Source organism: Takifugu flavidus, chromosome 12 (genome assembly GCF_003711565.1).
Source record: "Takifugu flavidus isolate HTHZ2018 chromosome 12, ASM371156v2, whole genome shotgun sequence".
Lineage (NCBI taxonomy): Eukaryota > Metazoa > Chordata > Actinopteri > Tetraodontiformes > Tetraodontidae > Takifugu > Takifugu flavidus.
This window is the reverse complement of record NC_079531.1, coordinates 8,494,011-8,508,844: the sequence shown is the minus strand read 5'-3', so window position 1 is coordinate 8,508,844 and position 14,834 is coordinate 8,494,011. Positions and strand designations below refer to the sequence as shown.

At 41.6% G+C, this 14,834-nt stretch overlaps 2 protein-coding genes across 3 annotated transcripts; one reads left to right on the top strand and one right to left on the bottom strand.

Moving 5' to 3' along the window:
* Nucleotides 1-4,696: 4,696 nt before the first annotated feature.
* Nucleotides 4,697-10,270, top strand: LOC130535065 (protein NipSnap homolog 2-like). 2 transcript variants are annotated; one of them, XM_057049888.1, is made up of 11 exons: nucleotides 4,697-5,006; nucleotides 5,608-5,747; nucleotides 5,828-5,873; nucleotides 6,228-6,322; nucleotides 6,528-6,598; nucleotides 6,689-6,829; nucleotides 7,544-7,575; nucleotides 8,633-8,727; nucleotides 9,235-9,318; nucleotides 9,441-9,520; nucleotides 9,624-10,270. In XM_057049888.1, exons 1-10 carry the CDS (start codon nucleotides 4,741-4,743, stop codon nucleotides 9,503-9,505), a joined length of 1,035 nt encoding a protein of 344 aa, XP_056905868.1. In that variant the 5' UTR covers nucleotides 4,697-4,740; the 3' UTR covers nucleotides 9,506-9,520; nucleotides 9,624-10,270. The 2 variants fall into 2 exon arrangements, with proteins under 2 accessions (XP_056905868.1, XP_056905867.1); XM_057049887.1 differs by having other exon boundaries at nucleotides 9,441-10,270.
* Nucleotides 10,262-12,682, bottom strand: psph (phosphoserine phosphatase). The gene is made up of 6 exons (XM_057049889.1): nucleotides 12,524-12,682; nucleotides 11,771-11,914; nucleotides 11,554-11,688; nucleotides 11,151-11,296; nucleotides 10,803-10,951; nucleotides 10,262-10,716 (listed from the first exon to the last, which is right to left on the bottom strand). Exons 1-6 carry the CDS (start codon nucleotides 12,628-12,630, stop codon nucleotides 10,606-10,608), a joined length of 792 nt encoding a protein of 263 aa, XP_056905869.1. The 5' UTR covers nucleotides 12,631-12,682; the 3' UTR covers nucleotides 10,262-10,605.
* Between the last annotated feature and the right edge of the window lie 2,152 nt (nucleotides 12,683-14,834).

The following is a 14,834-nucleotide window of genomic DNA, read 5'->3' as shown; positions in this document are numbered from 1 at the left end:
TATCAAAAAGAGAGAGAGATGCCTTCAACTGCCAAATCTGGGTGTGAAATGAAGCTTTTCAAGCTGCGTTCACCTCCGATGACCTTTTAACTGCAAAGCCATGATTGTTTCCAGACAAACAGCAAAGCATCGGATCAAGAAGCCATTTCACACCCTCTTTAAAATCTTATGGTTGGCCCTGATCTATGGGCAATTAATATTTGTTTCCCACCCTTGAACTCAAATTTGCAGCGTCAGAGAGGATGGCAGCACAGCAGCTTCTGAACCAGAAAGGAGAGATGGCGATCAAAGTTGTGAAATCCCCCAGCCAATACTGAGGAAGGTTTTATTTCCACATCTCTCTCTGTTCTTTCTCATGAAGGCATCATTAAGAGTATCCCATAATCTCCCTCAGCTATCAGATACGACCAATAACTTAGAACTGTGAACACAAATTTATTGGTCCTAAAACTTGTCAGTGTGAACATTGTACAGAGCAAATTATAAGGTCTTAACACACAAGGTCAGTTTTGCACAACAGCACTAGCGATGTCGGCCCTCCAGGGAGAGAAAATCTCCACCATGTGTGAACGTAGAAGTGATGCAGCGATAAAGAAATGAAAATTGTTGCCTTTCGGGTTGAAAAAGCTGTCTGATGTGAAGGGAAGGTAAAACCCTGTCCTTGAAATACGTCTAATAGGATTTAAGAGAGCAAAATCCGAGAAGGTTTGATCAATTTGGTTCATTTTCAAAAGTAGACATGGACTAATAACTGCTTAAGGTTTTTTTTATTTAATGGATCTGCTGTCCAATCTCATCCCAACTGAAAATGTTGGATGGAAAAATGAAAGATTTGAAGGGCCTTCTTGTATTTATATGTTAAAAAGGGAAACAGTGTTTATTTTTGTAGGTTCCTGCTTGGAGCCCGAGTCACAGTGAGTCTCCTCAACACACAATACTTGGCAGCAGTAAAATTCTTATCTATATTTGAAAATAAACACAGATCTATTCCAGGAAATTAATCCGATCACATCAGATGTTGTTCATGTTTCAGCGCCACTGTGCGCTACAGTCCTAAGTTCACTCATTCCAATGTCAGCCAAGACATGACACTAGGGCTATAAATATGAATATCTGAGGTATTTTCTCACAACTTTGACATTTCTTTTAATACTTCACATGTTTGGAGTAACCAACAATAATAAGAGGTTAATTGATCTTATTATAGCCCTTGTCCTGCCAGTCATGTCAATTGTATGACTAATAAATGTTACTAAAACTGATTCTGTTAAAAATTCACTTTGCTTTTCATTCAAATAATGACCAAACTAGGCTCAAATGTTCCCTCTCTGTATTTTAGCTGTTAAGTGGGGCTTTATTTCCATACCACTTTTTGCTCCGTCACTTCATCTATTTTGAACCTTGTTCCTTTTTCAAGGTCCAACTCTAGCAAAACACACGTTCCCAGGAAGTGGCCCTTCATTACTATTTATGCATCACAATAATCAGCTTGAGCTGATTTTCAATCTTCATCAGCATTAATCCTCACTCCTGCAGTGCCATGATTAGTTCCTGGGCTGGAATGACATCATGTTGCATGACTTTTTGCAGTGGGTGGGCCCCTGCTTTCGCCTTTAACATGATATAGCAGATGTTTTCAGTTCAAATTTCTTTGTATTTTATATTATATGATGATTTCTGTTTGGTTATTGGACCCTTTCCTTTGTTTTGTTCCAATGTCTGTTGTGTAAAATCATCCATTCTTGCAGTGACATCATATTTTGCTATGGATCCCTGAGGTGATGGTCATTGTTGAGTGCATTTCAATGTCTCTTCACACATACAGGGTTTTACAGAAACATTTCATTTAAGCCGAAACTGGCTGAATCACTGAGATCCCTTCATCACTTTAGTTGGAGATTTGACCGATCTGATCTGTAGATAACACTCCACTCAATCTCTGGTGTGAGGGCATCTTAATTGTATAGTTTTGAATATGCTGGGAAATCAGAGCACCTGGGGAGAGAACTACTGGCCACACCTCCATACTTCTATTTAAAAGAATGCCTCAAACTGCAAAAGACTTTAAGAGATTTTTTTGCATGAATTTTTTAGCTTCCCTTCCTTGTCTGAGAGTGATGGATATGCTGATCCTCCCGCATGTTCTGGAGCTGCTCCAGTCTCACAGGCTGCCGAGTGTGAATCGGCTGGCCTCCACTTTCATAAAGTGTGAGAGACTCCTGTCAAAATCTGGAAATACACGTTTTAGGGTATTTTTGCATGAAGAAAGGAAAACCTTGAAAACATTCCATTGCAAAAGGTGCTGGTACCTGCAGACTGCTCGCTGACATGCTGTAGATCTGGTTTGTGTGGCAGGATGACTACAGAAAACATCTAATAGTGATGGGTTCATTGGGTTTACCCCTTAGCCTTGTTCTAGGTTCAGTGAAGCTCAGATTGGAGAACTACAGCTAATCACATGAGTTGTTTCTCCAGGGTGGTCCTCAGGTTATGATGCAGTGTCACAAGATTAGCCTGTTTATTTTAATTCCCTAATTGCTAAAAAGGTTTCATTGAAGCATCACAAGGTGTTGGTAAAACACTCTGGTGGCCATTGTCGTGGAACCTATTGGACACTGAACTCATAAACGATCCCAAACTTTGGATGCAATTTCCAAAAGCCTCCTCCTGGATTTATGTTCTGCAGAGAGAAAATGTGGGCTTTTCTGGATAGTAATGTTTGTTTTGGATGAGCAACAATGCTGGAGTGTCTCTCAAGTTAAGTGTAGCATTTCTACAGATGATAAAGCAGACCAGTGCCATTCCATACACAACCACCTGAATTAAAAAAAAAAAAACGTCCAGGGGAAAGCTTTGATACTTTACTGTCCTACATTTATCATAAGGAGGAGACACACAGTATGTCACAATAAAAGTTTTGATTAGTGGCCATCCAAGTTTTATGGTCCTTGTTTTAAAATGTAAACTCTCCATGAGCCTGCAAGTAATCGCCAAACACAATCAACAGGTGCAGATAAAGAATACCAGTTTAGAATCAGTTTCTACAGTGATATACACCGGGCCTGTCCATCCATCCATCCACAGTGACCCTGTCCAGAGGTCATATGACACAGGAGATCAACCTTTTTTGCTTTGGGAATGTTGGATAGATCCATTTAGATACAAAGACCTTGTTATCTGATTTACTGATAAGACTAAATAAATCTGACAAACAAAACACTCAAATATCCAACTCTGAACATGGTGCTGATTTAGTGTAATGACGAAAAATCCGAGTAAACGTTTCCTCCCCAGAATCAACAATTTTGATATATACCTATACTTAAAGAGGATTGGGGGGGGGGGGGGGGGGGGGGGGGGGGTGTCAGTGGAATCAGACATTGCATTCCCAGACACATCCACATTTTGCCTTTTTATTCAAAAATGTTTCAGAGAGGAAACACTCCCTCATGATTCATGTCTGTGAACTTTAAACAAATCTCTGCACCATTTCTGAATTCCACTGGTGGTAAGCTCTCTTTTTCCTGAAGCCAAGGAGGCTTTAGCAGCTTGGTCCCATGGCCTCGCAATCATTTTGTCAAGTAATAAATCAGTCTCAGCTGATACTGAATTCCAACATGTTTTCACTACATCTCTCTTGCTGTCCCCGGGCAACTGGATCCTGATATAATTTTCCTAACGATCTCAAGTCATTACAAGACAAAAATGGGGGGGGGGGGGGTTAGGGTTAGGGTTAGGAATATTAGGATTAATTTTTGCTACATGGGTTCATGTTGGTCTGTTTATGAGTTCTGTGATTTAACTTTGAGCATAAGAATTTTGCCTCCTGCCAATAATATTGTCATGGAATTAGATGTTTTCAGGAAACAACCTCAAAAATTAGTTGAAAGTGAATTAAGGTTGTTTCCTCTCCTTTTGTTTCTGTGGGGTACAATAAATTGCATTGTCCTACTATAGACTGATTTGTAGTGCCCCCATCTGTTCAAGGGATGCGTGTGTCGTTGTTCACTATTTATACATTTCCAGCTTAAGTTGTTTTAAATTGTTACATTTTAAATCATTATAGTTACACCCGGTCGGTTTTGTTATTGTTTTGTTAAATTTATCATCTTTCTCACAATTTTCACTAATGTGAAAGAAAAATAATTTTAAAAAACAAAAACAAAATTCAAACTAAGGAACAATGGTTGCTCTTGATCCAGGTGTTTGTTTGTATCTTTGTTTAAAAAATGATTTAAAGGCCTTTATTATATATTAAAATTATATATATATATATATATGAAGGAACACGAGAAGCGAAGGAACACGAGAAGCTGGATAAGTACCAAGGGCTGAAGGAGGAGATGGAGAGAATGTGGGGGATGAAGGCAACAGTGGTCCCAGTGGTGATCGGGACACTAGGGGCAGTAACACCCAACCTGAGTAGATGGCTCCAACAGATACCAGGAACCACACCAGAGATCTCTGTCCAGAAGAGCGCAGTCCTAGGAACAGCTAAGATCCTGCACAGAACCCTCAGACTCCCAGGCCTCTGGTAGAGGACCCGAGTCTGAAGGAAGGAGGCACCGCCCAGGAGGGCGAGGAAGAGATTTTTTATATATATATATATATATATATATATATAATAAAATTATCTATTTGTCTAAACTTGAGGATTTAATTTGACAATATTGGCGACAATTTCAACGTTATCCTTGTATAATTGGGTTTTCAGGAGATACAAATGTAAAGGGCAAAAGAATGGGTCCCAAATGCATCAGTTTCAGTGTGCTAAACATCAATATAGGCAAGTGTACTAAATATCCACCGGAAGATGGGAAGAACACCGCCCGGGCCAACAAGAGTGCTTCTTGGTGTAACACCGCCTCCTGGTGTTGGGGCGTGTTAACAGCGCTGGATCTGTGTGTATTAGCATGGTCAAAGATGGCTGGAGTCCTTCACAGATTCAGCCTGGGTCGGGTAAAAAGCTGGGCCCAGCCCGCCAGACAGCTGGGCTTGTGGGACAGGTAGGGCCACTATTAGCGTGCATATATTCCCCGTCTTGTCTGTGGTGTTAATAGTGAGCGTTTGTATGTTTTTCCGATAATGTTTGTGTTGTGTCGGTGTCGAGCTAGGGCAAGCTAGCAACATAACTGTTAGCCAATCCCCAGTGGCCCCCAAGCTTTAACTTAAAATTACAACTACCCCATATCTCTTAACTACCTTTACTCTTGGGTGTTTAAGGAAAGCGCGTTGGTTATCTGGGTTTTCTGGCTAAAGTCATATGTTGTCATGTTGAATAATTTGTAAATTCGAAAATGTTCAAGGTCAGTTTGCTGCACTATTATAAATGTCGATGTGGTCCGTTGTTATTTATCTTATTCCAGCCAGCAATCACTACTCAATATGTGCTGCAGTATTGTAAAGAATTGACGCGGACAATGTGTAAACTGTGCAGAGATGGGTTCAAATAAGAGACTTATTTTTTACTTAAAAAAAAAAGAGAGAAGCCCCTTGCAAGAGCAACTCTAAAATATTTTTAACTGTATGAAGCCAGTTCTATTATACATTTCTACTAGTCATAAAATAATAATTTCTAAGGTGTCGACTTGATTTATCTGTGATCAGGGGGATTGCCACATCGTGCAACAGAAACAGAGAGAACAGCTGGTTCAACTCACTATTTGTCAGGAAAGTTGATCCCAGGAAAGATGCACACTCCAACCTGCTGACCAAAAATGAGGAAAGCAACCTGTACAAAATTCAGTGTAAGCGCCACATCATCATAATCAATTCATCATTTTAAAGACCGAAGGTCCTGGGTGTTCTAATAAACGTCTCATTTCAGTTCATAATGTCAAGCCAGAGTGCCTGGATGCATACAACAAACTTTGGTAAGTGTTCCTGATATCATTCATTTGTACCGAGTCCTCATAATGGCAGCTGCAGTAGTCTGAGGCCACGAAGACCTTTAGACGCTTGTGCCGAGGATCATATGGAGTCGTCTATTCCTGTCTGGTGATTAGTGACCAAGCATGGCTTCACTTCTGCACAGAGTGAATATGCTCATACCTAAGGTGACTGAAGGTTCACAGCTTGTATTCTGAGACTAATTTCCAGGCCTCCTGCATTAGAGATAATTCACAAGAGTCAGCATAAATGATATGATTGTTATCTGGACTTATTTGTATGAAAGTGAATTTAGCCATTAGGCCAACTGACTAAACTACTGCATATTTCCATCACAGTGAGGAAGTTTTGCCCTCCATCCATGCTGATAAGTACTACCCCTGTGAGCTAGTGGGCACCTGGAATACCTGGTATGGAGAACAAGACCAGGCTGGTAGGATAATACGACTTACACAGACATTAGCACTATAACCTGGGCTGTAATTGTAAAAATAAAAGTGTGCAGGCGTCTTATATTACATATATCTGCTAGTATTCAGAAAATAATTTTCCTGTCATTGTTCTGTAATCCTGCTGCCCTTAATTTTCTGTTGCGTGTGTGATGTTGCGTCTTTTAATCAGTTTCTCTTTATTTCCAGTCCATCTGTGGCGTTACAGGGGCGGATATCCAGCTCTAACAGAGGTGATGAACAAGCTCAAACAAAACCAGGTAAACTCTCACGACGCTGTGATCCTGGAGCAGCAACTTGGCGCTGTCAGTTGAGATTAAGCGTATTGATTGCCGTGCGTCTACTGGCAGGAATTCATGGTTTACAGGAAAGAGCGCGGCAAGATGCTGATGTCACGCAGAAATCAGCTCCTGCTGGAGTTCAGCTTTTGGAACGAGCCCGTGCCTCGCGAGGGGCCCAACATCTACGAGCTCCGGTCCTACCAGCTCAGGGTGAGTAACACACCAGAGAGTTTATCTCATCGTTAGGGGTGTGCATGTGCTTTTGTGATTGATTGAATTCTGGGGAAAAATAACCTTAGCTGGAGCCTCTGCTGTCATCCTGGCCAATTCAGGATCCAATATTTAACATTTTTCTGTCCATCAGAAATGGCAGCTCTGAATGGAGATGTATATTTTTACACTTTGAGTGAAAATTCTTTTGCTTCATCCAATCTGTTACCCTAATCTAATTCCCTCTCTTCCCCTAACGTATTCAGAGTCACATGCTTCTCACGCTTTTCTGTCTGCCGCTGCTAACGTGCTAATGCTATTTTTTTCCCCGTGTCCCAATGTGATCAGCAAATCAGTCCCACATGAGTCGTGGTCAGGCTCTGTAATATTTGAATCAGCTTTGGCAGATTATGTGTTTCTAATCTGACTGAAACAACTGTCTGTGAATCAGGTTTAATCTTGTATGTGATGAACGCAGCCTCCCCAGACGAAGCACGTAAAACAGCATTAATGGGGGGGGGGGGGGGAGCTTTGCTCTCTTGAGCCTTTAAGAATGATTGAAGAAGCTCCTGTGGGTCATTGTTCCTGCAGCTCATCTTGATGAAACACCTGTGTTGTTGTGAAAATCCGTGCGTCAAATCTGCACTTTGTCCTGAGTTATTTTTTTACTGTAACAGAAATAGTAATGGTTTCTTTTGCTTTTCTTTTTTCTAGCCTGGAACCATGATCGAGTGGGGTAATTACTGGTAAGGCAGCCTGAGTTCATTTGATTTATTAAACTGTAGTTACAGATGCACTCGCATGAATTCTCCCTCATCACACTCTGGTTAATGTGAGCTAATCCCCCAGAGAGAACCGCTATGTGAGCGCAGCACCGTGACACGAAGGTTCAAATTCAGACGCTGTAATCACTGCAGACGTTTGTCTGAAATGGGTTTGCAGAACCATCCAGCAGGTCGACCTGCATCTGTTTTGCATTTTCGCGGCAGCTCGATGGAATCAATGACCTGAACGACGTCCACGTGCCTTGTTTCTCCTCTGCTGTTTAGTCTGATTTGTGCTGTGGTTTTCCGTGTTGGTCTTTGTACCGAGCTGTCTTCAGAGTGCGTTCGTCCTGTTTTGCAACATCGTCGAAAAATGTCATGGAAGGGAAACAAAGACTGCTAACACAATTGCTGTAATTGTTGCGCTCCGCTCTTTCGCGTCTTCTGCCAGCGAATTTGATGTGCATCATTTTTAACGGCCACTTTGAATGTGGTCCAGTCTCTTTGTTTTGTCCATTATTTCTCGTAAAATAAACATGATTCAAACAATCACAGGAGTGGGGGAAAACACACCACTGATGGATTGATTGTACTGTGGCAGTGTACCTTTCCCCCTAAGATACTATTTATTTTGCTATTGTGTGTTATGTCTGTATTTGAACAAATGTCTGACACCATTCCAGCAAAGCAATTTAAGGTAATTTCAGTCAAACGGCTGTAGTTGGAGCTTATGGCTTAAACATCTTCTTTAAATTACAACAAAAAAACTGGACATTTTTGCCTCCACCAACAGAGATTCTGATTTGAATGAGTGATTGTTTGCTTTGGAGGAAGAAATGATGGATTCAAAATACTTCCAACAGCCATTTCCTCAGACAAACTTGGTACGATCCATTGACATTGAAGAAACGGTGTCACATTTCATTATTGGACGAGATGGAAAATCAGCGAAGGGAGACCGAAGCTATCGCTACAAAGATAATCGGTCAGACGTTCATGTTTTGGCCGGTGTTGTGATTGAAGCCGCTCCTGTTTGCAGGGCCAGAGCCATCGGATACCGACAGCACAACAGAGAAGCAGTTGGAGGGTTTTTCTCACAGATCGGCAACCTCTATATGGTCCATCACCTCTGGGGTACGGTCAGATCACAAGCCCACACTCCTCGGTCAAGCTTAGTCGAGTTAATGTCACTTCAGTTTTAACGTTTGAAGTCTGTTTGTTAGATTTGCTTTATTCTTGTTGCTCTTGTATTTTTACATCATTTGGGAACAAATTTGACCTTTACTTTCTTGAAAACTAAGAAACAAATTTGAAAATGTCCGCACATTTCAATGTATTTTTCCTGGCTTTGGTTATTTATTAGAATTTTAACTAATAAATCCATTATTTTATTACTATTCAAATGCAAAATGGTGTGAAAATAGATGAGAATGGAGCAGCTGAGTCATTTAATATAACTTCCCATGATGAAAACTCTTACTTGAACTTGAGGTTACCTTGACAACCACTAATCAGGTTTCATATTACAGGCCCTGTGTTGTTCTTTTACTCAAATGTTCACCATTGAGAGTAGTGGGGTGCAACCTTTACAAAAACCTGTCAGTTACTTCGACGCTATTATGACGTGTGTTTTCTTGGCAGCCTACAAAGATCTTCAGTCCAGAGAAGACACCAGGAATGGTGCCTGGCAGCAGGAAGGCTGGGATGAAGTAGTGTACTATACAGGTACAGAAGACTTTAGTAGCCTGTTTTAATGTGTGATAGACCACATCATATCAGAATGATTTTAGACTGTGAGGACACGTCGAAGGAGTTAAAATATTGCTTCTTTTTTTCTTTTTTTCCAGTTCCTCTCATTCAGCACATGGATTCCAGGATCATGATCCCAACAAAAGCATCTCCGCTGCAGTGAGACGGGAGGCGAGAGGTGACGTCGCCCTATCGAATGTTGCATCGACCCATAACATTTGTCAGGTTTTCAACATCTGCCGTCTGCTGCCGTCACAAGCCTCCGTTCTTGTGTTCTCTAGACATCGAGAGGACAGAAGATGTGATGGCATCTGAGTTTATTTACATTCATTGGCGCCAAAGGAGTCATCTCCTGTCATATCCGCTATTTGTGCCATGTTAATTTGGTTCCATGAGTTGAGAAGTAGACCTAGTTACTGAAAAAGATGAGCAGCTAATCGGTGCGAGGACGCTTAAAAAGTACTGATGGAGCTGTGAATACAATATAGAAGCTATTTATTAAATTTGGAATATTTATGTATAGGCTGTGGAGCACTTAGGTTTAAAAAATGTTTGAGTGAGAATCCTGTAAGGTTATGTAAAATATAAACCATTTTACACTCCTAAATCTACCTTTTCTGATGCTCCTGGTTTACCTGTCACGGTTGAATCGATGTTTCATTGTGCCGCATTTGTACTTTTGCCTTTTATTCTTTCAGTCTTGTAAAGACAGCATGCTTGGTTTTCCACTTTTCCTGTCTGAGAGGTATTAAAGGACCATAATTAAACCACAATGACCTGTGAAATCCTCCTGTGGGGCCGCGTGTGCAGACACGCTGCTGCATTTTAAATTCAGACTTATTTTAAAGAACGCATGTTTATCTTGTGTTGTCCCTCTGTCTGTGAAGGATGGAAAAGATGCCTATTAAAGCAATCTACAAACACTCGACAGCATGTGTTTAATTCTGAATCCAACACGCCAATATGGTTCTTTAATAGAACTAAGTGTCTTACACAGTTTTGCTCATTGCACATGTTATAGCAGGCATGGTGTTAGATCTTAATTAAAAAAAAAAACACCAAAAACAGCTAGTGATCTTCAAGTTTCCCACAAGACAATGTTTGGTTATTCATTTAGTATCTTCTAATAAAAAAATCAACAGAGATTAGGCTTAGTATTGTAAACATCATTATAAAAGTCAAAACAAAACCACTGTGTGGATAAAAACAGGCACACCTTGGGTGTAAATATAAAATGTTAGTAACAGTCATATTGCAGCATCTTTAAATCTTTTCCAGTTCTTCTATCAGCTCCCCGAAACCTGTCACATACCAAGAGCACCGCTCCTTCACCTGCTGCCTGACCACGTTCCCTCCAAATCCAATAAAGGCGCTCTGTCAACGACACAAGCACAATAATGTAGCTGCAGCCCTCAAACCCCTGTTTTACAGGAACGCATCTCATTCATTCAAACACTTACAGCGGGGGGACACGCCTCCAGGTCGGTGGCGCCGTCTCCAATCATCACCACTGTTTTGAAGCCGTACTGCTCCTTCAGAATGCTGATGACCTTTCCTTTGCCGCCACTCTCGGCTGTGGGCTGACTCTCATCAAAGCCGGCATACTCGCCTGGCAGATAACGGAGCCGGAGGAGGAGATCATCAGTCCATTCTCGCATTATTGTCACACACATGTCCGAGCGGGCGCTGCATTTATGGATTTATGGGTTATGTCACATGACATGAAGCTCTTTTTTTGCAGTAAAAGCAGCACAGACCGTTTTACCGTACAAGTCTCACGAAATGATTCTTCCTGCTTGAACGCTCACCATTGAAGTAGAACTTGAGCCGGTTTGCATATACGTGATGCTGAGGGATGTTTAGCTGGGCGGCTACGTGTTCAACGATGCAGCGAAAACCACCTGAGATGAGGAAGACCTTCATGTTGCGCTGGTGCAGTGAATCCACAAGCTCCCTGGGAAAGGATAAACAACACGAAATCAACATCGGCTTGCTAATATTCTACATAATAAAGTAGAACATTCCAATCAATTTCATTGGCTACTTTTACATTTACTTACTTTTGCATTTACATTTGTGAGAAATTAAGCAAAGCAGAAATTTTATTTGAAGTTTGAAGTTTAACCGATGTGTTTTGTTCACATTTATTGCAAATAAGCGCTCACGTTGCGCTGCTGCAGCTGTGTGAGAGCTTTTAGGGGCAATACTCACCTAATACCTGGAGTCAGCTGAGGCGGGTGGTCCGTTATGAGTTTATTCACTTGTTCTCTGGAACATCTAATGATGGACAGACGTTCAGTCAGGGCCGTTTTAAACGTCATGGAACCCCCCATGGCCTTCCGAGTCCTAAAGGAGACAAGAGCAGTCTGAGGACATTGTTGGCATTAAACTTCTCCTTTTGTTCAGCACCTATTTCCATGTAACACACATTTCAGTGACAGCATCCCCGACACCACAAAACTTGGCCAGTTCGTCGATGCCCTCTTCTCTGATGACCGTGCTGTCCACGTCGAAACAGACCGCTTCGGCTCTCCGGAAAAGTTCCTTCGTCTGCGAGAGGGTTGTCATCGTGCTGCAAAGGTCAAATCGCAGTTTGAGAGAGCAGCAACCGACATTTCATTCTGGCTGCTTTCACCCAGTGCTGTTTAATGAAGCCCTGAAAGCGATGAATGTCTTAAATGCAGTGAAGCAGCAAATACGTCCATTCAATAAAATAGCCAAGTATGAACGTTTCTGCACGAACACAATTAAGCTCCAGTTGAAAAGTACATTTAAATAAGTAAAATTGGAGCCATGTTTGGGAAACCGGCTTATGTAATATCTGTTTCTAATCTATATGTAATCATGGACATCGTCTCCTTTTATTGCATCACCCCCGCGCATACGTTAGACGACCGGGGATGGCGAATAAAACGACCATGGATGCAGGATTTGGTTGCAACTGTCACTTTTGCTCGTTTGGTATAGGAATAACACATTTCCGAAAGTTGACATTAAATTAAAAGTACTCCTTGTCCCGTTGTTAGCACCGTTAGAAGGATGGAACCTGTCCCCGTGCAGATCATGACGCTCGACTGAAACACTGTATTAACACTTCAAACGTCACAGATCACCTAGAGCACGAGAGGAATGTTCGACAAATTATGAAGAAAAATGAATGTGCGGTGCGTTAAATACTTACTGCTGGAGCGGTTTTGAAGATCTAGACAGTTTTGGCATTTGCAAGCCCCCAAGAGACAAGAGACGGAAGCGGAGAAAATCTGTCCGACCAATCAGCGCGAAGTTCATGAAGGACCGCCCACTAATGGAAAGATTCCAGTCACGTGGAGAGAAGCCGCTCCAAAAGGAATATTTGTTCCTCAAACTTATGGACATAATACATCTATAATACTGTTGCAGTATGATCAGTAGACAGCCCTCATCGTTTTCGAGTTTTTATCCTCCAGAATCATTGATTTTGCGTGCCTAAAACGTAGTAGTCTTAGTCTTAAACTTATGTTTGCACATTTTAGACACCAGCAAAGATCTGTCTACTCGATATTTATATTATATGTTTATAGTTTAGCCACCATATAATTTTTTCATGCCATTTGTTGAGATTTGTCCTGATTTTAGAAACAGAAATTTAATCAAAATCCACATTTTCTAAATCTCATAACACATCTTGGGATGCTGACATTCATATTAGATATTGTAGCTAATGGCTCCTCTGATAGATACCAGTTTGCTCATGTCCATGGCATTCCCTCTTCATACAGTAGGGTTAGCCATGGAGTTCCACAAGGTTCTGTACTTGGACCAATCCTTTTCACCTTGTACATGCTTCCCTTAGGGAACATTATTCGGCAGCATGGGATAAATTTTCATTGTTATGCTGATGACACTCAGCTTTATTTATCCATGAAACCAGAGGAGACAGAGAAGTTAGTGAAGCTTCAGACCTGTCTGAAAGACATAAAGTCCTGGATGTCTTCAAATTTCCTCCTCCTTAACTCAGGAAAAATTGAGGTCATGGTGTTTGGTCCTGAACCTCTCAGGGATAGATTAGATCACATGATCACTCTAGATGGTATCTCATAAACATCTAGTCTCTCTGTGAGGAATCTTGGAGTAACTTTTGATCAAAACCTCTCCTTCAACTCACACATTACATTAGTCTCTAAAAGTGCCTTTTTTCACCTGAGGAACATCACAAGGATTAGAAAACTACTGACCCACCATAATTCTGAAAAGTTAGTCCATGCATTTGTTACTTCCAGGCTGGACTATTGTAATTCTTTATTATCAGGGTGTCCAAACTCCTCTTTAAGAAGCCTCCAGGTGATCCAAAATGCTGCAGCCAGAGTTCTGACAGAGATTGACAAAAGAGATCACATAACTCCTGTACTGGCGTCTCTTCATTGGTTGCCCGTTAAATAATTTTTAAAAACCTTCTTTTGACCTTCAAGGTCCTCAGAGGCCTAGCTCCATCCTACCTGGAGGAGCTAGTGACACGTTACCAGCCCAATAGCCCGCTCCACTCTCAGAATGCTGGTCTACTTGTGGTCCCCAGAGTTTCTAGGGGTAGAATGGGGGGCCGAGCATTTAGCTACCAGGCCCCCCAGCTATGGAACCAGCTCCCTGTACAGGTACGGGAGGCTGACTCCATTGCTACTTTTAAAATCAGGCTTAAAACCTACCTCTTTGAAAAAGCTTATTGTTACAAATTCTGTAGTTCCAGTTACTATCATAGACAGGCAAATTATCATATTTAGGGGGTCGTCTAATCATTAGGTCACATCTTAGCTATGCTGCTATAGACCGAGGCTGTCGGGGTCCAGAAACATGATCACCTGACAGGCCTCTGTCACCTCACTGGGTCATGGTTTGCTCTCCTCTCCTCTCCTCTCCTCTCCTCTCCTCTCCTCTCCTCTCCTCTCCTCTCCTCTCCTCTCCTCTCCTCTCCTCTCCTCTCCTCTCCTCCAGCAGGAGGGTCCCCCTACATGCAATCTTTATTTATATAACATCTGTTACAATCAAAATTGGTTTAAAAATTGGTTCAAAATTTCTAGGCACTTTACAGAATCCCAGAGCCTGACCCCCAACAATCAACAGTGGCAAGGAAAAACTCCCCTTTAACAGGAAGAAACCTTGAGCAGGACCGGGCTCGTGTAGGGGGACTCTCCTACTGGTGGTCGGATGGGTAGAGAGGGAGGTGAAGTAGGAGGACAGGTAGAGGATAGGATAGGCAGCGATAATAGAAATACAGTAATAATACAAGCTGCTGGTATAAGAGTAGAGTGGGTCAGCAGGGTCGGAGGTCGGCAGGCCAGCATACAGATAACGGCAGCTAGACCTGGAAACTGGAAGATGTTTCTCTTTGAGAGTCTTTCAGTTCATGAGTACTTCCTAATGTGCCTTTTTTCATATACAAACTGACTAAACTGATTTTTAGAATTGGATTGGTAAATTTGTTTGAAAACGAAATAGATTTGTGTTGACATAAATATTCA

Excerpts from the sequence above, each read along its gene's own strand:
- LOC130535065 (XM_057049888.1), top strand. The coding sequence starts at position 4,741 with ATGGGTCCCAAATGCATCAGTTTCAGTGTGCTAAACATCAATATAGGC. Across the intron at positions 6,323-6,527 it reads TGGAGAACAAGACCAGGCTG|TCCATCTGTGGCGTTACAGG; the intron begins GTAGGATAATAC and ends CTTTATTTCCAG. Across the intron at positions 9,319-9,440 it reads TGAAGTAGTGTACTATACAG|TTCCTCTCATTCAGCACATG; the intron begins GTACAGAAGACT and ends CTTTTTTTCCAG.
- psph (XM_057049889.1), bottom strand. The coding sequence starts at position 12,630 with ATGAACTTCGCGCTGATTGGTCGGACAGATTTTCTCCGCTTCCGTCTC. Across the intron at positions 11,915-12,523 it reads TCTTCAAAACCGCTCCAGCA|CACGATGACAACCCTCTCGC; the intron begins GTAAGTATTTAA and ends TGACCTTTGCAG. Across the intron at positions 10,952-11,150 it reads GCTCAAGTTCTACTTCAATG|GCGAGTATGCCGGCTTTGAT; the intron begins GTGAGCGTTCAA and ends GTTATCTGCCAG.